At 39.1% G+C, this 24,928-nt stretch overlaps 1 protein-coding gene across 2 annotated transcripts in view; it reads left to right on the forward strand.

Moving 5' to 3' along the window:
- Positions 1 to 24,928, forward strand: part of LOC136886357 (protein adenylyltransferase SelO) — a 97,042-nt gene that overhangs the window by 12,156 nt on the left and 59,958 nt on the right. For both annotated transcript variants that reach the window (XM_068230662.1, XM_067159099.2), the window contains exons 3-5: positions 6,494 to 6,699; positions 18,389 to 18,643; positions 21,867 to 21,988. In XM_068230662.1, coding sequence (XP_068086763.1) covers positions 6,494 to 6,699; positions 18,389 to 18,643; positions 21,867 to 21,988 — 583 coding nt within the window. The remainder of the gene's footprint in view (positions 1 to 6,493; positions 6,700 to 18,388; positions 18,644 to 21,866; positions 21,989 to 24,928) is intronic.

Raw genomic sequence — 24,928 nt, forward strand, 5'->3', positions numbered from 1 at the left:
TCTGTAGTTAATAATAGGTCTCATTGGAATATGTTCTTTATGTATCTTAGGATAAGCTTTAGCAGTGGGTATTTGAGGATTCATTACTATAAGTTTAGAGGATTCTACTTCTGTTAAAAGAATGTATTTTTTAATAAGATTTTGAGGTTCCTTTGTATGTTATTAGTAGGATCTTTGTGTTTGATAAGGAAAGTGTTATCTTGAAAACATTCTTTGGTTTTTAATATGTATTGGTCTTTGTCGATAATAACTGTGGTATTGCCTTTGTCGGCTTTCGTTATCAGTAGATTATTCTGTTTTATTTTATCTGAGTTTATTTATGTGTTCTTTATTAGTAGAGTTATTGTTTTGGGAGTTACTGTGAATTTTGTCGATATATTGTGGGAGCCTTTTTTTTAATATCATATCTGACTTCATCTCGTAGCTCGTGTGGGATTTTCTGTACGGCGTTTTCTATTTCGAAACCGGTCCTGTAGCTTAATATAAGCAATAAAAAAACAAGTATTGATTGGTGGAAATTCTTTCCTATTTTTAATTGTGTAATTCGTCAATACGGAAATGAAGATTATAGATTACGAATGCTAAGATAGTCGTCGGAGCACAGGTGAGGACTTGAGAGTGTAGCAGAATGCTTGACTCGGGGCTTGACATGGCTACGGGAATCAGGGAAGATGAGGCAATGTCCGGAGGTGAGACCTCACAACCAGCAATCTGTCCACCTGTTCAAGACACATTTTTAAGAGGAATGCCTCCGTGCTTGACTTGCAGTGTGGGCTGGCCGTTGGACACTGGGGTAGTCCTTAGTAAGGCGAGGAACAAATAATAATATTAGATTAAAAATTCCACCTGTTCAATATTATTATTTCATTTTAAGTACATTTCAATACGGAACATAATATGAGATTTATAACATGTAAGGCGAGGAACGTCGCTCCTTATATAGAGCTGGCTGACGTCACCGACGAGCATGCCAGGCGCAGTGCAGTCCTCTTGTAGGCTCTGGAAACATCGGTGATGCGGCGGGTTGCGGAGCTTGAGCGCGGAGGACACACACAACATCCGCTAATACTTTTATGGTTCTCGGAGACACCAGGGTGTTGAACTTTTTGACATGAGTGGTTTCTTACACGCCAGTAAATCTTTTGACTTGAGGCTGTTATATTTGAGTACCTCCAAATACCACCAGGCTATACTGGAATTGAACCCACCAACTTAATACGATCCAGTTCATCGTTAACTGTTACAAAATAAAATTATAATTAAGGTCAACCTAATCAATACTTGAGGTTAACCATCGAGCGTCATGCGATGTCTCACGTGTATAGATTATATTAACACAGTCTTCTTCTTTTTCTTCTCCTCCTCCTCCTTTTCATGAGGCCTCTAAATATTAGTTCCTAATTAGCGTCGACCTCTAAGATATTTTGCTACCATGTTTTTCCTTCATTCCCACCTAGATATACCTGCTCCCTTCACAAAGCTGCAGGTTGTTCTTATTGGGTCTTCTTGGATTTTTTCTCTCTCTTCACCTGATAGCCCTAGAGTGGAGAGTCTGATTCTACCCAGCGCCTCACATTCGAAAAGTATGTGTTCAGCTGATTCCTCTGCTTTATTGCATTTCCTACATATGTTGTCTCTTATTACTCCAATTCTGTGTAGGTGTTTTTTCAGATGACAGTGTCCTGTCAACAGTCGTACTACCCACCTTATATTTTCTCTGCTGAGTTTCAATTCTTTAGTATGCTTCTTGTTTGGTCCTTTTATCAGTTTCTTTGCAAGCCTGCATCCTGGAGTATTTTTCCAAGTCATTTTCTTAAACAATAATTAATTCTGTCTAGTTTTGGTATTTTCATACTTTACAACAATGCATTCAGGCTACTGTTTATTTATAACTTTTGATTTCTTCAACATACCCTCATTACAAATAAAAATATACATATTGTGGAAAAAAAATATTAGTAAAAATTTCATAGGCTAATGTTTCATTTTATTTATACAATTTACATTTTACAAATTGCTTTACATCGCACCAACACAGATACATCTTATGGCAACGATGGGCTAAGAGTGGGAAGGAGGCAACCAGTGTGAAAATCGGAAACAGAAAACCATCTACGTGGGGTTTGAATCCACTATCTCCCGAATGCAAGCTGATAGCTACATGGCCCAAACTGTGCCGCCTCTTGCTCAGTATTTGTAAAATTAACATAGTATCCTATTAATGAAATCATTTCAAAATCAGAACCAGTGTAGAGTCTTCATCTTTGATAGTCGCAAATTCTTCTCATCACATCTTAATGTCTGCATAAGAATATAGAATATTTTGTTGTCACTTACATCACTAACGACAAGAATAGACCCTATCAGGAATCATACTTTCACCATCTTCCATCCGATTTATAATTAGATCCTCTGGTGGATTCATAACATTGGTATACAGCCTACATTTACACATACGTCATTACACTGTAAAAATAAAATAGAAAATGTTGATGCCGTAGGTCAAGTCGTTAGATATAGCACAGCACTAGCATGTTGCAAATCTCAAAAATACTGCTGATGGACTGTTTGATATACTTTGTGGGCCATCTAGCTCTGTTGTACAGTATATTTCTGCATTTAGTGTATACATAGTTTTAGGATCCACTAGAGCAAATATTTGTATGCCGTATTTGCCTGGTTTACTTTTCAAATACTGCTTAAATGAATGTTGACCTCTGAATTTGAAAAGTTCAGTACAAGCATACTCACTTATCCAGTAATAGTCTTGGTGATTGTGAACAAATAATTTAAAAACATCCCTTAATGGGTACCAGTTTGTCTAACTCTCTTCTCTGGGCCCCGTCACATATGTTATCAAATCTAAAACATCCTAAATGTCGACTCCAAGCCATTTCCCTCCCACAAGTTGTATAGATTCAATCTTACAGGACGATATGTGCCGTAAAGAATTAGCAGCCCAAGAAAAATAAACTTCTTTCTTTCTCATCAATGAGTTTGGCATCTCTCTTCTTTGTAAAGTTTCCATGGACATGCTCTTTGTAAATATTTGTTGATGATACCATAATATTAACAGTTGTTCTATTGAGAAATAGCTTAAAACATTCTTGATGCTCTATACTGAATTGACCGTACCTCTTAGAACTGGAAGCTTAGATACAGTATTGTAAGCTTGAGTTTTGCTTGTACCACAGAGATAACATACTCCATTTTGTTGTTATGTCCTTTCCGTACACGAATGATCTTTCTTGACCTGGTGGTTCTGGTTCTACCCCCCATGTCTTCCACATCTTGCTTGGACTCAATATTATGATCAGAATCTTCCACAAAATCAGATTTTCATTTGTTTTCACTGTCAGTTCCACTATCACAGTTTGAGCCTTGGCTGTCTAACAACGCCGGGAGAATCCCATTGTTGTCCTTGAAATAATTCAGAGTATCAGCCATTTTCCTGGTTATGAATACCCAACAGTGTCCTAGTAAAAACTTTTATTATATCTTCATTTTTAGTATCAAATTAAAGCTTAAAACATTTCACCAAAGTGTTCACACGATTGATTGTGTGACCCCCTGTGGATGAGGAGTGCAGATGAAGAATACACCCACGGTATCCCCTGCCTGTCGTAAGAGGTGACTAAAAGGGGCGACCAAGGGATGGTTGAATTAGAACCATGAGACTACTTGTAAGTAGTACCACTGCGTTAGGTACACAATAGGTTTGTGATTAGTAGCAACAGAGGATGAATCAGTATGGGTTTTACAGTACCTGTGATTAGTACCACTATATGCGGAACGGCTCATTAGTACCATTGTGAGAAACACCACGGGTCTGGGTGTTGCCTTTGGTTAGTACCACTATATGAGCGACATCGTGGGTGTGCGTTGCCTGTGATTAGTATCCACTATGTGAGGAACACCATGGGATAGTACACGAGTCCTTGCGATTAATACACCTCTGTGAGGAGCACCATGGGTTTGCGTTGCCTATGAGTAGCGCATAATGTGAGAAACACCATAGATCTGCGTTACCTGTGCGTATTACATTACCTATGAGTAGAACCACATAGGGTTGGACACTATGTTCCTGTTTCGGCACGCTGTGCCGGTGCACAGTTATGTTCCGCTGTTCCGGAACACCTAGTGTCAATTGTTCCGAAACGTTCTCAAGCGAGACCGAGACAGTGACTCGCTGTCCCGTGAGAAGCGCCACTATGCAGTGCCCTTTACCGATTAGCTGACTGTCGATACCAGCAGTGTGCCGCCATGTGCTGGAGTGTTCTGTGTTCCGTCATATCCTCTTTGTTCTGTGAGTTCCATTGCACCTGCAACTGGTCTTCAGTACATGAGAATAATGTAATGTGTTCTGTTTTGTTTTCATCTGTTTTGTAAGAGTGTTTTCTTTTAAACCTAGCAATATGACCGTACGAAAGACAGTAAACTTTGAATAGTGTCACATCGGAGTCCTGTTGAGGACTTTTTTACTAGAATAAAACCGGACAGAGTGAAATGAAATTTATGTTCCTCTATTTTGCCTGCAAAGGGATCTTTAACCGGCACAATAAGACATTTCAAACTTAAACATTCCACAGTTTTTATTTTCATGTTCTACTTTTATATTGTGCTTAAGTTTTATTTTCATGTTCTGCTTGTATAGTTTTAATTTTAATCTCCTGTCCCGCTTGTATATAGTGTTTAATGTTTATCTTCATGTTTTGTTTGTATGGGTTAATTTTTATTTTCGTGTTCCGCTTGTATATTTTGTGCGTAAATAGAGTATGGACGAATGTTTCTTCAACTGTGTGAGTTTATTTTATTGGTGAAAATAACATTATGACATTTCTAAACACATGTACTGCCAGTGTAATTGTGACAGGTGTATTTCAGAATGAATGAAAACATTCTTATCCTAAAAACAACATTTAGTCATGATTTTTGGGTGCGTATTTCATTCAGAGTTCCGACTGCTTTTTCACATGCCGTGAGGTTTTATCCTGGCCCTAATTACTCGCAATACAGGCCGATACATTCAAATGATGAAAATATCCTTGGATTAGTTACTTTTAAACACCTGTACTGCCGTTGTAAGTGTTATGTGTATTTCATATTGACCGAAAAATCTTAACCTAAATGCAGCCTGCAAACGCGATTATTGGGTGCGAATTTCAGTGTTCCGACTGTTCCTTCACATTCCGTGCAGCTTTATGCTGGCCGTAACCACACATAGAACGTCCGGTACAGCAGCACTTTCCCGGTGACACAGAGCATGTCATGTTGCCTTACGAAGTTCTCTCTCCTGCGCAGTTACAGTGCCGTGTGTTGGCACTCTGTACCAAAATACTCCACCTTAAGCTCCTAATGTTCTGGAACAACCGACTGTTCCGGTCTGCCCAACCCTGGTACCACAATGTGTGGAACACCGGAAGTCTACATTACTCATGATTAGTACCGCTACATGAGAAATACCATGGTTCTTACTTTACTAGCGATAAGTACCATTAGACAGCAAGCATCATTGATTCAGGATTGTGCTTTGGCAGCAGCGCCTTGGTCAGTATATACTATTGTTTTAAGATAGTTTCTGGGAAGGTGGGCATTGCGGGTTGAATCCGCTGATTGTTTAAAGTTCATAATCATTGTTCATCATCTCTTTTTTGAATTCTAGTCAGTGGATTAATTTTGGAATTATTTTTAACTTTCAACATTTTGAGTTGGATCTGCTGATTATTTTAAATTCATATTCATCCATTCATTCTTTGCCATCATGTTTTGAATTCTGCTCAGTTTTAGACTTTTAAATTGTGATTACATTTCGTCTCATTTTGTACCATTAGGGGCCGATGACCTAGATATTAGGTTCCTTTAAAAAACAAGCATCATCATCATCATCATCATCATCAATACTTACTCCAGCCATTTTCAATACATTCTGGGTGACAGACAGCTCCCTAACTACTGGTTCTGTTTGAATCAAGTGATGCAGTGCAATGTTGTTGGAAGGTACATGAAGGGGAGGGGAACCAGTAGTACCAACCTGATCAGAACAACACGTGGAAATATACCACTGGGGTATATTTTTACCCTGTGCGGCTAACACCGGGTTAAATTGGAAGTTTATCTTTCTGGTACTCAATATTTATTTTGTATTTTGATGTAGTCGTAGTATTTAACCAATAGTTGTGCCAGGGGTGTTATAGAATGATACCTTAGGGGCATAGACACTGGCTTCCCATCAAATTGGCTGCGGTCCGAATTCTGGCCAGTGCATGGGAGATTTTTGAAAAGTCACACCTCTAAGGTTCAGATGGAGATCCAATGGCTATGATCACTACGATTAAGATATCAACAATCATGAAAAGTTACATGGTTGCTTGCTTTTTTGGTTGTAACCAATAGCACCATTAAACTGACCACAGCAAATATTGGTATTACTTGTAGATGAAGCATGAGAAAAATGATAAATTGTACAGAATCTTGTAGGATCAATATCTTTCAGGTATCCCCACATCACGAGCTGCTGCCGTCGTGGTGAGCCGTGACCCTGTTGAGAGGGACCAGTTCTACAATGGTTTTCCGCAGCAAGAGCGTGCAGCTATTGTCCTGCGCCTGGCACCTTCTTGGTTTAGGTTTGGTTCCCTAGAGATCCTCGCACGTCAGCACGAGATCGAGACTCTGAGACAACTCGTAGATTACATCATACAAGTAAGTATAGGTTGTCTAGAGCTGAACTAGAGTAGTTAATATTTCTGTCAGGCCAGCTATCAAGTGAGTTGGCTGGAGGATATGAGCTGCGTAGCTTTATGTGGGTATTGGGGAGACGTTGGATTCGAATCCCATCGTTAGCAGCCCTGAAGATGGTTTTCCCAAGTTTCCCATTTTCACTCCAGGCTGTACCTGACCACATCCTTTCAACTCCTTGCTGTTTCCCATCCCATTGTTGCTGAAATTCTACCTTCACGAGTACAATGTTATAAACTGCTAAAAAAGAAAAACGTACAACCACAGTAGATATCCAGTTTACATTGGAACTTCTGTGTTCGAAAATACTGTATGAATGTTATACTGAAATGAAATGTAAATATAAATTACCTGTCGTGCTGTATAATTGAAAAGAACCAAGTACACCAGCTTGATCAGTTTCCTGCTGAGGTAGCTGATGCCATTATTGCTATAATTCTCCTTGGCTGAATGGTTAGTTTAGTTTAGTTTAGTTTAGTTTAATGCCTTTCTGATATGGTGGGGATCAGGCTATGAAGCCTGCTATAATGCCAAACCATATTATACAACAGCTTTATACAATTTACAGAATAGTGTACATAAAATAATTTTTTACACATCATCATCATCATCATTTCCCTTTATCCAGCTGTAGCCTGGTAGGGGCAAATATGGTTCCTCTCCACTTTCTTCGGTCGTTCCACCACTCCTCCTCCAACACTGTGTCCCAGTCCAGGTTTCTTTCTATAATGCTGCGTTGGATGGTATCCTTCCATCTCAATCGTGGTCGTCCACGGCCTCTCCTTCCTTGGATTTGCATTTCCATCACCTTTTTTGGCATTCTATCGTCGCTCATTCGCTTTATGTGCCCAAACCATCTTAGTCGGCTCTTCTCTGTTCTATCATTCATTTTTTCACATTCATTTTTTTACACATATTTCTAAAAAATCACTAAAATTAATTTACTTAACCTCTATCATTTTGTATGCTTATTGATAATTAAGAACTAATTATTACTTTTTTATGTTAGTGAAATCTACTTTTTACATATTTGAGTACCACATTAAAAATTTCCTTTTAAATAGCCTTGGATTGCCTATGCCTCTAATTTAAGCTGGGATTGAGTTCCAGGAAGTATGGTAGCAGGTATGAATGAGTTGTTGTACGAGTTACTGTGGTGAATGGGAATGGACAAGAGGGAACGTATGGATGACCTGTTGGGAGCTCTATCTAAAGGGGAGAGGTATTTAAAGTCTTTTCTAAGATAGTCTGGTGTGCTTGTTTGCATAATACTGTGGAGAAGGGAAACAGCGTGGTATTTACGTTGTTTAGTCAATCTTAGCCATGACAGCTGAGAGAGGAAAGGGCTAATATGAGTTTGGATTGGGATATTTAATATGAATCGAGCACAAGCATTGTAGGCTCGCTGTAGTCAACATGAAAGTCTTTTGCTCATACTATTATAAACTACATCTCCGTAGTCAAATATTGGAAATATTGGACTCTGAACTAATAATTCTCTTGTGTTTCTTGGAAGGAAGTCCCTCATTCTTTTTGCAGAATGTAATGAATAGAATACTCTTTTCACAAATTTTTTTGACATGTTCCAGCCAACTTAAATATTTATCAAATACTACTCCAAGGTTCTTTACATGATCACTAAATGTTACTGGTATTCCATTGAGCGTAACACTGGATATAGATGTGTTTTGTATTTTAGCATGAGATTTATACGTGCCAAATATGATGGCCTGTGATTTGTATGGGTTCACTTTCAGGTCATGTCTGCTAGTCCAGTCATTAACATTTGCTAGGTCTTCGTTTAACTTAGTGATTTAATTGTTTAAGTCATTAGGATTTGTGTGAATATATAATTGAATATCATCTGCATACAGGTGATATTTACAATTGGTCAGCATATCAGATAAGTCATTCATGTACAATGAGAACAGAAGTGGTGACAATACTCCACCCTGAGCCACGCCCACCTTAGTGGTTTGCCATGAAGATGTATCGTTTTCCACTGATACACGCTGCTGACGATCACCAAGATAGGATTGTACCCAGGTTAAAGTGCTGTAAGAAAATTTCAGCGCCTTAAGTTTAGCGAGTAATATGTCTCTATCTACACTGTCGACGGCGTTGCTTAAGTCCGAGAGAACAAGTATAGTCATTTGTCTTTTATCTATCGCTAGTTGCATGTCATTTGTCACTTTAACTAATGCCGTGGTAGTAGTGATTTTGTCTGAATCCCGATTGATATTTGTCAAGTTGTACTGTATAAGATATTCAGTCATTTGCTTATGTACTATTTTCTCTAACATTTTTCATAATATAGGAAGGATACTAACAGGACGATAATCTTTGGGACTGTTGGGGTGGTTGTTTTTAGGGAAAGGTTGGATGATTGCATGTTTTCAATTCGAAGGAAAGACTCCAGTCATGAGTGAGTTATTAATGATATGCGTGACCGTTGGAAGTATGATGTCTGTGATTCGTTTTAAAAGAGAGAGGTTGATTCCATCAAAGCCAGTGGACCCTGACTTTATTTCACTGAAGAAGCCCCTAACGTCACTGGGGGTCACATGAGAAAAGTAGAACTGCTCGCCATTATGTCTTGCTTTTGAGGATATTCTGTTAATTACTGCTGCTTTGGTCTGTTCATCAACCTGAGAGGATCGTGAGCTAAAAATATGAGTTTAGGTCAGCTAGTGGTACATTATAGTTGTTATCATTTGTCTTGTTTTTGCATAATCCCATTTCACGAAGAGATTTCCAAATCTGACTAGGATTTTGAGTGTTCAAAATATCATAAGAGTGATGTATTTTAGCATTTCTAATTAACTGTGTTGTTCTGTTTCGGAGTTTTTTATACTTTCCAAAATTGTCAGATGTAGAATCTAAATTTTCACAAGTTGTAGAATGTTTTGCGTAATAATTATAGGCTGCATCTCTTATTTTCATCTGGTAGGATATTTCTTGGGAAAGCCACTGGTTTGAAGGTCTCTTTACCCTAACAGTGCGTAATGGTGCATGTCTGTCATACAAAATCAGAAGTAGTTCATTAAAATGATTTACTTTTCCGTCAATGTCATTTATGAACTGAATGTTGTGCCATGGTGTGTTAAGGGCATCTTAAAAAAATGCGTCTTCATTAAAGTGTTTAAAATCTCTATATGTAATTAATTTCCGCTTGAATTCAGGGCACTTCAAAGAATACGCAGCGTAAACCTTGTCACGTCGGGAGAGACCGGGAACGGGCATTTGTCCATGATTTAGGATTCGGTTGGTATTATTAGTAATTATTAGATCGAAGAGCGTACGTGAGTTGGCAACATGATGTGTAGGGTTTTGGGGGTATTATTGTCAAATTAATAGATGAAAACATCTCAGTCAATCGTTTTGTTTCGGTAGATTTGTTTGTCAAGTCTGTATTAAAGTCTCCCATTAAAATCAGATGCTCATACCTGGGTGTTAGGTCATGTAGGGCTTCCTCCAGATTTGTGATGTTACCAGTCTTCGGTGGACGATACACCACACTAAGCAAGCACTTCGTACCGTGAACTATGAGCTCAACGAACAAGAATTTAGGGCTATTGGAGAACTCACTGGGGAATTTTAATATCATCTTATACTTCACATCATCCCGTATATACATACTGCCCCCATCATGCCGGGCTCAGCTCGCCGGAGAGCGAGGGTCTCAGAGGTGGACCGTTCGCTATCGGCTGTGCAGAAAATTTTAAAGGCAGGAATAGATGAAGGACTAGCGACAAATGAAAGGAAACTAAAATAGGTTCATACATTCATTAAAAACTAACACTCTTTCAATAAAACAATTAAATTTACAAAATCTGGTATTGATTCTTGAAATCTCTTCTCCTCGAGCTATCGTCTATAAGGGATCTTGATCAAATTAAAGCTCAACGAATGTTTTTGTCTGTAATAATAAATATAGGGATCATTAATTTACTGTAAAATGGATTGAAAATCAAAATAATATCTGGTATCACTCTCCTATAATGCTAATCAAATTGCTTAAATAAAAATATTCAGGCTGGATTTAATTTTGTTTTACAAGAAAATGATCATTTTCTCTTCCTTATAAAAATTATTGAAAAATATTTAATTCAATAAATTGTGGTTAATAAGTCTTCCTTAGACTCTCCCTTCATCAATTAATTCATTTTTATAATTACTAAGTGACTGAACTTCTTATAATAAATTCTTATTTGAACTCATATTAACCTAAACTTTACTCGTTTTTATGAAATAAGTGACTGTACAATAACTAATAATTCAATCTCGTGACATCAATCCACGGACGTTGCCTTCTCTTATTCACTTTAATTTAGTGAATTAGACCCTAATCTACCTTAAATTATAATAAAATCTTCTAAAGATTCATAATTCATGAAATCACGGACACGCGAAAATAACGTAAATCGGTCAAAATTTGACGCGCACAGTGGAGAATATCATCACAATATCATTCAAGAAATATTCACAAAATACAGAATATAATCAAATCACACAACACACATTCACACATAGGTACACGACCAAATTATAATATTATTTCCACGAACACTAACCCATTATTATTAAATTCTGGATTTATTCCAAATTAGGGAAATCATTCTCTAGATGACAATATCACGTATATCCCAGGTATCGATTTAGAGTGTGATAGAGTTGAGGTTATCACTTTTATGCAGAAATTAATTATACAACGATGTTCAAGGGAAACTTTTAAACAGAAATCATCCAAAATAAGCAAGTAAAATACCTACAACACAGGTCAAAATATTAGAATACGCGCTTATGGTACATGAGTTGCGGCATTTATTTTTATTCACCTATAATGTCGTGGCTCTTGATTAATCTGCACTGAAGCTCAAAGAAATCATGTCCATTGACACATTCCTTCCAAAATGACTCTAATGGATGCATAAATTACCACTCAAAATATAATATCCATCTGCAAGTCATACTCCATTAATAGCACCGTAAAATATACATATAATTCATCATTACCCCGTCCGGAGGATTGCCATGTTCCAGGCCTGCTTTACATAAAGTGAGTACATGATAATTCTTTCCAAGAACAAACCAACATTAAACCCATGACCTTACTCAAATTTTAGCCCGTAATTAGGTTTAATTATTTTTACTCATTATTATTATTATTATTATTATATTATTGACCATGCTTAATCTCACTTGCAAAGCTGTCGTACGAAATTATTCAGATGACTCTAAACGAACTAAATCTCACAGACATGTCGTATAATCGTAGAATGAAATTTTACACTTAGAAAAACACTAGAACTCTGTCCTAATTTGTCTCAATTAAATTTCAAATTATTTCAAAATCATTCAAGATTAACGTGGGGTTCATTTATTTTTATCTCTCCTGCCTTCTAAATTTTTAGGACAGTTGAGGTCTCTCTCGATGACATACACTCTCATCTCTAACTAATAGAAACAAATACACATTCATTCCAGAGCACAAACTACCTCCCACCAAAGAAAGAAGAATGAAAAGTCAAACTACTGCTAAACTAATAGAAATCTAAATGAATAAGGTAAGGCTACGTTTTACAAACATTTTACAGACAGATAGAAAGATAACTTCTTAAAGAATACTCATGTGGCTGGTGTTAACTGGATTCTGGCTGATGACCTAGTACGTGGTCACATCACCTTCCATCGAACAAAGTCTTGCCCATGTCCGACGCCTTACATGATTAGTGACTCATGGAGGAGCTGAGGGTGCACAGGAAACAGTAGTATTCATCTCGGAACTGGATAACCATCTTGAAACGAGCTCGAACCAACGACCTTCCTTCTTCTGAGCTCTCGTAGAAAAGCTGAAACTAACAAAAGTCTTAGCAATAGTCCAGGATACACACGCGACTTTTAATAACTCGGAGATGGACACTTATCTTATGACAATCCTAAATAAATCGTAGAGAATTTTTCCAAATGTCTGAATTGCAGTTTATTCAGTCCTCAGTGCCTTCTCTAATGCAAAGTCTCCCAGTGAAGCAAACGACGTCCAGTCTCGACCGTAGCTGCGTTTAGAGTAACGACGTCCAGTCTCTACCATAGTTGCATTTAGAGTGTCGCTCAAAATCCAGTGTTCAGAAGAAAAAACCCTCTATAAAATTTCCTTTGGAATTACCATTAATTCACTGTCTTAAGACGTAGGTGTGTCTCTTAATTATATCTGATTGGTGGATCTGTTGCATTCCTGTGAAGGTTGTCATTTTTATTGGCTGCTCTAGTTTCACGTCACTCGACCTTGTATTTATTGATCGATCGTAATCCCTCTGCTCGCTCGATCACGTGGTACACACACGTGTTGAAGGACATCTCACAGGAATTTCACCCTGCTTCCTCGTTCTCTTGGTAGGTCGGGAAAACCGGTTCGCAGGCGGCTGGCTCGTGTTAGCACGGGTGTGTAAAATATCACCCTCCTGGCGATTAAATAATGTTACAACTCGCTGATGAAATAAATCATTATCCCTTACTAAATTATTACCACTTTTGAAGGGGACAATACCAACACCTCCACCGAGCTTACCACTCCTGTCATTCCTAACTAATGAATAGCCATTCATACTAAGAAGAGATGAAGGGATAGACTGACGCAACCACAACTCGGAGAATAGTATGGCATGCAGGTTGAAGGTTGAGAATATTTCAGAGAATTCCAGGAAATGTGGGAGAATGCTCTGAGTGTTTACATGAGTTATTTGTAAGGAGGTAGGGTAAGGCGAAAGAACGTCTTGAAGGTGATTAGCGGTACTTGGAGTGCGGGCTGGGAGATACAGGTAGTGACCTGCTTGGGACTGTGGGTTGGAGAGGCTGAAACTAGAGGCATTTGTTTCCTGGTTGCTTGTTGCTGCCAACTTGAAATTTAACTGTAGATATAAAACGAAAAACTACACTAGATAAAATTAAGAAATTAAAAAATGAAATTGATGATAAGAATGTAGGCTATAGCTACAGTTGAAATTCTGATTAAATTTCTATACAGCAGTATTTAGTCTACAGAATGTCGGCTCATGGTTAGCGAATACGATCGAGATCTTCGACGTTTGACACAGGTATTTTAAGAGTTTCCTGCTTAACATAAATTATGATCCTGACTCACTCGCATCTTTTGAAAGGAGAACCCCCTCCGGTGTGTACCTGCGGCGACCATCTTACCGTGGTACACATCCTTATGGAGTGTGTGTGGACCTGGTCGATCTTCGCCATAGTCTTAACCTCCCGAGTACAATCTCCCTTATCTTGCGAGATGACGAGCAGTCAGCAGACCTCGTCATCCGCTTTATGAGGGATAGTGGTCTGTTTTATTGTCCTAGTGTATTTGTATCAATTGTGCTTTTATCCTATTGACTTCATTTTAGTTTGTGTTTGCGTATTTTAATGTGTTATTTTAACGTTTAACGTAGATTATGTATATCTATCTGTACTAGCAGGCAATGCCTTATTCCTCTGTCTCCTGTATTTTCTCATATTTTATTAGAAAATAAGGCATTGCGATTTAGATCCACTGATTGTTTTAATCTCATACTCATTTTTTATCACCATTTTTTTAAACTCTAGTCAGTGGATACGTTTTTAAATTTTAACTGTTGTATATCATGTCGTCCATCTCGTTCCATTAGGGGCCGATGACCTTCGATGTTAGGCCCCTTAAAACAACAATCATCATCATCATCAACATAAATTATGACATCCTTCTACCACACGTTCCGCACACTGGACTTACTTGTAGCGTCCTGCAGAAGCCGCAGTCTCTCTGGGGTTACGTCCTCTCTAATTGTTTTGTTTGTACCCTTGAGTTTCTTTTTGTTTACAAACATTGCATTGATTTTCCGGTACGAAACTTCACAATTATGGGTCTTGGGCGGCCATTTTGACTTTTCCCAACCCTATGCGATCCATCTATTTCGTCCACTGAGAGTTCCACCCCAATTTCATGAGCAATATGAATGACAATAATATTGTCCGTGTTTTCTCCTGCAGTTTCTTCTACACCAAACACACGCAAGCATTGTCTTCTTTGATACTGCTCTAAACTGTCTCTTTTAATTTGCAGCTCCCTTCTTAATTCCCTTATGGTCGTGTCTCTTTCTTCCAGCGTACGCTTTAGTTCCTCGATCACACTCGTATTGAAATTTATGGTTTCTTTCAGTTGCTCTACAACTGTCTTCGTCACCTGATCATGGATGAGGTTGGCAAGCTTGTTGAGAGTTTCCTTACTGCTCAGCGCTTCCTGCACTGCTTGCTTCACAACGGCTTCCATTGGCACCTCTTTAACTTTGGGGGGCATGGTTGTTTTTGTAGATATTTCGCTTCAGGTTTCACTGAACACTTCACGAACACTCTGACGCGAATAACTGTACAAGTTAGAATAATGTGTCACACTTACGACTGTCAAACTGCTAAAATTTACCTCCTAATGCCGCACAAACCACTAGCTTCATATTTCGTGACTATACACTATCCGCCATTACATAGAGCGCACTGGCCTTTCATTTATAATCCCCCTGTGGGTGGGGGCAGTAGAATAACACCCACTGTATCCTCTGCCTGTCGTAAGAGGCAACTAATAGGGGACTCAGGGCCTCTGAACTTGGGAGAGTTGGTTGGCGATCATGGGGCCCTTAGCTGAGTTCTGGTATTGCTTCCACTTACTTGTGCCAGGCTCCTAATTTTCATCTATCCTATCCGACCTCCCTTGGTGTCACCTCTTGTTCTTTTCTGACTCCGAGTGTATCAGAGCATTGGAGACTTAGGGAGTCTTTCATTTTCACACCCTTCAATGTCCTTGCCTTTTTTTGGCCGATACCTTCATTTTTTGTAGTGTCGGATCCCATCCATTTTTTTCATTTTCCATTTTCACACCCTTCGTGGCCCTTGCCTTTCTTTGGCCGATACCTCAATTTTTCGAAGTGTCAGATCCCTTCCATTTTTTCTCTCCGATTAATGTTATATAGAGGATGGTTGTCTAGATGTACTTTCTCTTAAAACAAAAATCACTACCACCACTTTAATTTATAACTTTTAGGTTCTTCAGTCTGCCAAAACTCATTTTGAATAAATAAATATACAAACTACCTAAAAAACAAAATAACTGTTTTTAAATTTATTTATTCAAAATGAGTTTTGGCAGACAGAAGAACCCAACAGTTAACCGAGTCAAAGCTGAAAAGAGATGGCTTCAGATAAAAAATAAAATAAAAAACTGGCCTTTAACTAAGAGGGCCCCTGGTTCGACTCCTGGCCAAGCTGGGGAGTATAATCTATGTATGGTTAATTTCTCAGGATCAGGGATTAGGTGTTCACCTTGATACTCTTCTCTTCATCTACATATAGCACACCATACTTAACAACCACCGAAAGAGGGTTTACGTACAACATGGGATGCTTATGGCTTCTCACAGGCAGCTGAAACTCTTTCCAGAATTTTATAAAGAACTCTGAGATGGTACCGTGCACTCCAACCATAAGTCTGATAACTTTAATATTGTCAAGCTGTATAAGGTAAAATATATACAGAAATAATAGACTGGAATGTTCAGCTTTAAGAATCGGTCCACTGCACTCGGTATCACTTTATGCAGTGTCTGTAATCCATCCTTAAAGGCTGACAGTTGACAGTTCTTCTCAGTATCATACTCATACACAGCACTTTCGAGATACCCCCACTTTTTTCATCATATAGCGGCACCTGCCATGGCCTGTTCTGATGGTGGTGGTGATGATTATTGTTTTAAGAGGAAGTACAACTACGCAACCATCTTCTATTAACACTAGTCAGAGAGAAAAAATGGAAGGGATCCGGCGCTTCGAAAAATGAAGACATCGGCCAAACAAAGACCAGGGCTATGAAGGGCATGAAAATTAAAGACTCCCTAGCCCTTGATACATAATAGCGTTGGGGTCAAAAAAGAACAAGAGTTGACCAAGGGAGGTTAGACAAGATAGGTGAAAGTTAGGAGCCTGGTATACGTAAGTTGAAGCAATGCAATGACTCAGCTAAGGGCCCCGTAGTCGCCGACCCACGCTCCAAAGTTCAAAGCCCCTGGGGTCCCTTTTAGTTGCCTCTTACGGCAGGCAGGGGATACCGTGGGTGTTATTCTATTGCCTCCACCCACAGAGGGAGGCCTGTTCTGATCTGGTTGAGTTTTGACCACTAATGTTGAGGAAGATGGAAACCTGGCACTTTCTTTGCTGGGTCCTCGATCAGAAAGGCATTGATGGGTGGACGTGTTTCCCATTGTTTTCTCCATTCTTCTGTTACACTGAATGTTTCGAGTGTATGTAGATCAGCCCAGAGTGGGTTCCGGAATTTTAACTGCGATGCCGGTGGATCTTGTACTATGGTCATCTGACGAGAAGTCAAGTGGATGTGGAGTGAGAGGTGCGAGGGGTAAGCACCTGTCGTCTGTCTCAAGTGTCAAGGCCTGACAATAAACATCTGTTCAGTCCATGGTGACTTGCAAGTTCAGGTGCTGTCATGAAGTTTCAAAGTGGTAGTGCAGTTGTGCCTTTGTTACACATTTATGTTATGGTTGCATAATGAACAGTTTGATAATGAATATGCACCGATTGCAAGAGCTTGCATTGTTTGTCATGACTGATGTTTGTAGCTAAGAGTGTAGTATCTGTTACTCTTGCTATACTTACAAGTTGCCACAACTTCTTGTGAGCTGCAGATAGTAAGTGTTGTACAAGAGTAAATACCTGTATGATAGTGTCTCCTTAAGCAACTGTGCTTTTGCTGCTTTTCTCCTAAGATCTGGAGGAGCAATATTTATTAGAACAGGCAGCCACTGAGTAGGTGTGGACTTCACTGTGCCAGTTGCAACTCTCATGGCATCATTGAGCTGCATGTCAATCTTGGCCACATGCACACTGTTTTTCCACACAGGAGCCCAGAACTCAACTGCTGAGTATGCAAGAGAAAGTGAAGCAGTGCAAAGAGTGTTTGCATCTGCACCTCAGTTACTCCCTGCTAGTTTACACAGCAGATTTACCCTTGTACTCAACTTCTTTGACAGGTTCAGGCAGTGCTCTTTGAATGACAAGGATCGGTTCAGTGTCGCTCCCAGATAATTCTGGAGGAAGGTGTGGGAGATGTTGCTTCCATTAAAAAACACATGTAGCTTTCTGTTAGCTTCCACATTATGCAGGTGGAATGCTATTACTTTTGTTTTATGTGAATTTGGCTGCAGTCTCCAACTGTGGAAATAGTCACACATGGTAACTAGGTCTGCCTTAAGTATATCCTCGCAGCGTGCCAAATCCATGCTCTGAGTAATTAAAGTTAGGTCGTCTGCAGACTTTATCTTCTTCGAATTTGTTCTTGGGTGATGGATGTACAAATTGAATAGAATTGGAACTCAACAACAATCCTTGTGGTAAACCATTATTTAGAGATTTCTATCTGCTTCTTTCACTGTTCAGAATATACCTATGATTTGAATCAGTTATAAAATTAAACCTACTCTATAATCATAAAATTACTAGTATAAGCTTGTTTATATCACTTGGTAAGGATCAAAGTAATGAAGCTCTGCACTGAGTTTTGTGTGCGTTATGTGAGTTATGTAACTGTCAGAGAACATCATCAACATGTTACTTGTTTCAGGAGCACTATCCATACATTGAGGGGAAGAACAAATACTTGAGGCTGTTTGCTGAGGTTGCACACAAGACAGTGGACTTGGCCGTCATGTGGCAGTGTGTTGGCTTCACTCATGGCGTACTTAACACTGACAACATGAGTCTGCTCAATGTCACCATCGACTATGGTCCATTTGGTTTTGTCGAGGCTTATCATCCACGGTTTGTTCCAAACTCTTCCGATGGGGAAGGACGATATTGCTACTCCAAACAGATAGAGGTAAGGTTTATTGACTTTTGAAGCCTGTCTCGATAGCATTAGATCTCTTAATACAGTAGAATTCCGTTTTAACGTGCCCGCTTTTAAGGAATTCCCGCTTTTGGTGAAGATTTTCGTAAGGCCCAACCAAATCACCGTAAGCAAAATTTTATTTAAACCCCCTTGTAACGAACCCTGACATAAGGAAAAGTTTGTTTTTAAGGAATATATTTCACATAAATTACCATTGCTCATCCTGTTGTAAAGAAAATTTGCGATAAGATACTTTTTTCTAAACTTGCTTGAAATGTTAATTAACTTCAGTTTTCATGTACTGTCAGTCTGAAGTTAACGTGTTAGATTAAAACGTTCCTTTAGCGATGTGTGGAACCATGATAGATTGGTGGAGCCTTTGGAAGTCACTGTTATTGGCAAGCAGCAGTCACTGTCATGCTAGACACTGTTGGTTAGTCATGTCCACTGAACTGTAGGCCGTACCGGAATGACGACTGTATGGGATCAAAGTGCAGTTTCCGGCGAGACTAGCTATACAGCCTAGAGACATGACTGACATACGTGTACATGGAAATTCTAAGTTCCCATGGAGGGAATTAGATATTTTTCTACCAATAGAGCATGTCAAAAAACAGATTAGATGTAAGGCTTTTCAGGCGTTTGCTCTATTAACCAACGTTTTGTCTTAGGTCTGACACTTGACTCATCAGAGTGGGATGTGTCAGACCCTACCCACTGACACTGGGGTGTATGCAGGTGAACTTATCAGAAGCCCATTATAAGAGGCTCAGTCTGATAACTGCATACGGGAAATAAATCTCCACAATGGAATTATTGCCCACCTAGCAATTCCAAATGGAAATTCTAAGTTCCCATGGAGGGGTGAAAAATTACCCCCACTAATTATTCCAAAATTTAAGAATCCAAGATGCTTCGAGAACATCCGTACACTCCCTTGTAAATATGATTTTAACAAAAATGCGTGGATGACATTGAAGATGTTTCTAAAATTTTTACGAAGCTTGGATGCTAAGATGGGATCAGCAGGAAGGAAGATAGTGTTGGTGATAGACAGATGTCCAGCTCATCCTTCCTGCAGAATATCAATGTGGTTCTCTTTCCTCCTGACTGCACTAGTCACCTGCAGCCTTTGTACCTTGGCATTATTCGTTCTGTGAAAGTGAAGTACATTAAGGCCCTTGTTCAAAGAGCTATTTCTTTCCTCGAAAAAAATGAGGAAATTGAATATACTCAAAGCCATGCATATGTTTGTAGCAGCATGGCAACTAGTCATAACAGACACTATTCAAAACTGCTTTGATCATGCAGGTTTTGGTACCATTTCAGAAGTTTTTAATGAAGATGACTACTGATGACATTAGGGAAGATTGAGGAAGTTGTATCAAAGGACTCGAGTGCCACAACATTAGAAGAATTTGTTACTTGTGATGATGATATCCTAACCTCAGCACCACAGATGGTTGTTGGAGACCTTTGTGATGATGCAAAAAAGACAAAGTACTGAAGAGGAAGAAGAACAAGAAGAGGATCCAGCAGAACCAACTTCTGGGGCAGCAGTGGAGGGACTGGATTTTGCCCACCGGTACTTCTCCTCCTTCAGCGTTGATGAAGACCTCGTCAACAGTCTCGACCAAACTGAGAGAAAACTTATTTCCGTGAGGCATCTGGGCAAGAAGAAGCAAACTACTGTACTGGACTATTTCAGAAAGTGAAGGTTAATATACTTATTCTCATGGTTCTCATGGTCTATTTTTCACAGATCTCTTTAAAATAATGTTAGGTCTCTGTTCCTTCAATTTAAAACTGCAAGTCAGTAATACCTATTTCTCTTTTCCTTGCTGCAGGTTGTGCTCCCAATGGTCCACTAAGGAATTTGTTACGTCTCCTGTTTTGTAAATATTTTCTGTTATTGTGTTAATTTGAGTTTTTAGTATTATTATGTTCCTTTATTATTTCTTTACATTACATTAGTTAAAAACATAAATGTCTTATTATTTCTTGTGATGTATAGCCTATTTTCTTTGAAACCCCTTTAAAGGAAACCCCTTCTTAAGGAAGAAATATCATCCCCCTGAGAGTCATTAAAAAGGCATTCTACTGTACTTTGAACTTTAAAAAAATAGATTAGGCTGTGTTGAAGCCATGGCTGCAGATCTTTCGGGCATAGATACGCCACGTGAGTGTTGAAAAGAAGCGAGTGCTTAATGTTTAGGCATAGAGAGATTTTATTTGCTGAACTCCTCTCTTGTGAATGTTCCATCTCCAGCATCTCAATCACATCCATCTCCATAGCCTACACTGGAGCTCTAAAATGTACTTGGTTGTGACTCGTGACACTAAGGTGCCTCGGTTTTGTGACATTGTAAGTTCTCTTACATCCAGCCTTCCAACCTTGAACATTTTGGTCTTGTATTCTCTTTGAATCATTCTCTCTACTTTTTTTCATTTGCAGCAAGCTTAGGATTTCTTGAAATGAAGATATTGAGACACTTTACAAATTTCCAAGAATTTCTTAATTATTTAAACATTTTTCAACAATCTTGTCATGTTTTTTCACAACTATTATTACAGATATTAGAGCCTCCATGGCTCATGCAGCAGCATGCCGGCCTCTCACTGCTGGGTTCTGTGGTTTAAATCCCGGTCACTCCATGTGAGAGCTGTGCTAGACAAAGCGGAGGCAGGACAGGTTTTTCTCCGTGCACTCCACTTTTCTTGTCATCTTTCATTCCAGCGACACTCTCCGGTATAATTTCATTTCATCTGTCAGTCATTAATCATTGCCCCAGAGAAGTCTGACAGGCTTTGGCAGCCAGCACAGTTCCTACCCTTCCCACTAGATGGGGGCTTCATTCGTTCCATTCCTGACCCAACTTCTTGAAGGATATGATGCTAAGGATATTTTTAATGCCAATGAAACAGGAAACAGGCTATAGATTTTCATTTCATTATTACAGATACTCATACGTCTCACATGGATGAAACAAATGACACCTCACAGTACATGTTATCGGGTCATGGTCCTGAGTTATATTAATTTTACCGCATGTGCCGAGCTCTGGTTTCACAACAAAATTGCAGAGGCTGATGTACCATCTGACCTAGGAAGGTGTTTGAGTAGACTTTTTGGACTGTTCAACTCAGTTGTTATTTTTAATTTTATTTTTTGCTAGTTTTTATAGTTTTGAATTTGTGAATATTATTGCAGGTGGTGCTATGGAACTTGGAGAAACTGGTTCAAGCCCTGTCACCACTGCTGGAGGAAGTGGATCGTGGAGAACTGCTGGAAATTTATTACAGTCTGGAAGGTTATGCAAACTTCAAACTGAGGTTATTGTCCCCATATTATCCAAAATTAGTTAGTAGTTTATCAGGATACTGTTGATTACATACCACAGAAACACGTGATAGGAGTTCCACCCTCTGCATAGGCTGGGCACCAGGAAGGGCATTCGGCCATAAAACTGGGCCTAATTAATTCATTAATTAAATAAATAAATATAAATTGCTGATCCCAAGTAAATGGCAAAAGACCTGAAAGAAGAAGAAATTAACATTCATTCATTAAAATTAAATAACATGTTATACAAGGTGGTCAGAAACAATGTGAACTGGGTATATCATTGTTAGAGGCTTGGTCATACTGGTCAATAATTTGAAGAAAATAATTCGGTATCTTGCATTGTTGTCGTGTTATCAGCTGCTGAATTTAGCTAGTCAGATCACTTCACGTGCGAATTCAAATGGGCTTTGCGTCGAGGTGTTGCTAAATCTGTACGTGGCTTAAGACCGGCATGAGAGCACCATTTTTGCAATTTACAAAGTTCATCATATTAGTCCACATTGATACAGCTTAATTGAGAACTAGTATTAAGTTTAATGGTCCAGCCAGTTGGTACACTTCACTTTACAGATGAGAGCACATTCAGTGTTAAAATGTGTTATACATTCTTTGGTGCATGTTTCATCTAATTTAAGACATCTTCAGCCATAGCATCTTGTACCTAATTAACCCATATGCATCCACCCGCCCTTTGCTGACATTGCTAGGAATCCGCCAACTTTTTTTTTTTTAGTATGCAACCTGGGTGTTGCAAGCTTTCTGTTACCGGGCAAGTTGGCCGTGCGCGTAGAGGCGCGCGGCTGTGAGCTTGCATCCGGGAGATAGTAGGTTCGAATCCCACTATCGGCAGCCCTGAAGATGGTTTTCCGTGGTTTCCCATTTTCACACCAGGCAAATGCTGGGGCTGTACCTTAATTAATACCACGGCCGCTTCCTTCCAACTCCTAGGCCTTTCCAATCCCATCGTCGCCATGAGACCTATCTGTGTCGGTGCGACGTGAAGCCCCTAGCAAAAAAAAAAAAAGCTTTCTGTTAAAACAGTATAGTGGGTGATTGACTGCGCATATTATCACGGGACCTACTTTATATTATTGAAAAATTCCACACTATTGCTCATGACACAAAAAACAGAACAATATAGAAATATAACACAAAAAAATCCCTTTGAATTCTTAAATTTTTCATTAACTTATCTCACCTCGGAAGTTCTTTAGTGTGTGTTATGGTCTTAATTATATGACATGAGCCTAACATTTGTCTAATTTTGAAATAAGGAAATAATAGGAAACCAATACGACATGAGCCTAACATTTGCCTGTTGCCTGATTTGGAAATAAGGAACTAACGGGAAACAAATCACGAGTAAGCGAATGATGGGATTTGAACCTATATCCCAAATACGAACTTAGAGCTGTATGTCTCACTCGGTGTATAGTTATTATTATTATTATTATTATTATTATTATTATTATTATTATTATTATTATTATTATTAACCCAATCACTGCCAAACCCATATATATACGTTTTTGAATGCCGTGCCACATCCGCCAAACCTATATATATACGATTTGGTGCGGTGTGTACTTCACCGATCTCACAAATGAACGCGATATAATGTCATGCTTTGAGATTCCGTGGAAATGCTCAAAGAAGTTCTGTACTGCAGATATACCACTCCATTTCACGTGTTTTTAAAGCAATCTGGTGTAATTTTAGCTTCGTTGGAGTGGAACATCTTTCCCGCTTATGTGTAGCCATCGTGGCGTCTTGTCATCTCTTGTTGACGAAGAAATTGAATGTTTCCTCATAAATAGTGGTTCTGAAGAGCTATATTTTGATAATGAAGGTGTAGAATATCTAAGTGGCGACATTGAACTACAAGAAAGTGCGAGACAAAGTAGTAATGATGAGTCACATGGGGAATTGTCACCCCTTTCTGAGATAAATTATTATTTCCCCAAATGTAAATGATATTGATATTATCAGTTCTTGGATAAAGAATTTTATGGTATATTTCAGTAATAGTATCACCGTGCGGAGTAGCCGCGCATATTAACATGCTACGGCTATGGAGCCAAGCTCTGCACTTGGCAGGTGAGTGGGTTCGAACCTCATCATCAGCTGTCCGGATAATGTTTCTTTGTTGTTTGCCTTTTGCACTCCCAAACAAATGTCGGAACAGTTCCTATTCATAAGCCACAGCCGATTCCTTCCACTTCTGTACCCAGTTTCATTCACCACCATCATCATCATTCATTTCATATTCATTACCTTCTCAACTGAGGTTTGCATCGGGAAGGGCATCCGGTCTTAAAATATGGTGTAAAATATAATCCCACTTCATCCCCGTCATCATATTGGGCTGCAGGGCTAAGGGGATGATATGCATTCCATTAATAGTATCAGTAAATATGTATCTGTCAAAGTGCTTCTTCCTTTTAAAAAACCCGGCCCACAGGGCTCGGCTGGTCATCAAAACTCGGCAGTGAAAAGGTTAAGATTCAGTCTGAGGATCAGTGGTAAACTGTTCACATCCAGGTACCAAGGTCGTAGGTTCAAATCCGGCAGTCACAATCGGATCTTGAAGGGGGAGAGAAAGTTCATTCGGCATTCTATGTCGTATGATATTACTAGGACCTAGGGGAAAGTTTTCATTCGCCTTCCCTTCGGGCCACCTAGAAGGTTACGCCTTCTCTCTGGCCAGGAGATTTGGCGGGGTTCGGGGATTTGGAGTGGTTTGAAGTTAAAAGGAAGAAGCTTTAGATTTGGTGAAGTGGGGGTGTTTGGCCTCTTGGCTAAGGGTGCAGTACCTGCTCTTGTGCTTTTTATTGAGTTTTTCTTGAGATACATTGAGTTACAATTATATACATATTAGGTTTACAATGCGGTTTACAGTACATATGGGATTTAGTTTTACAAGTACA

Source organism: Anabrus simplex, chromosome X (assembly GCF_040414725.1).
Source record: "Anabrus simplex isolate iqAnaSimp1 chromosome X, ASM4041472v1, whole genome shotgun sequence".
Taxonomy (NCBI): Eukaryota; Metazoa; Arthropoda; class Insecta; order Orthoptera; family Tettigoniidae; genus Anabrus; species Anabrus simplex.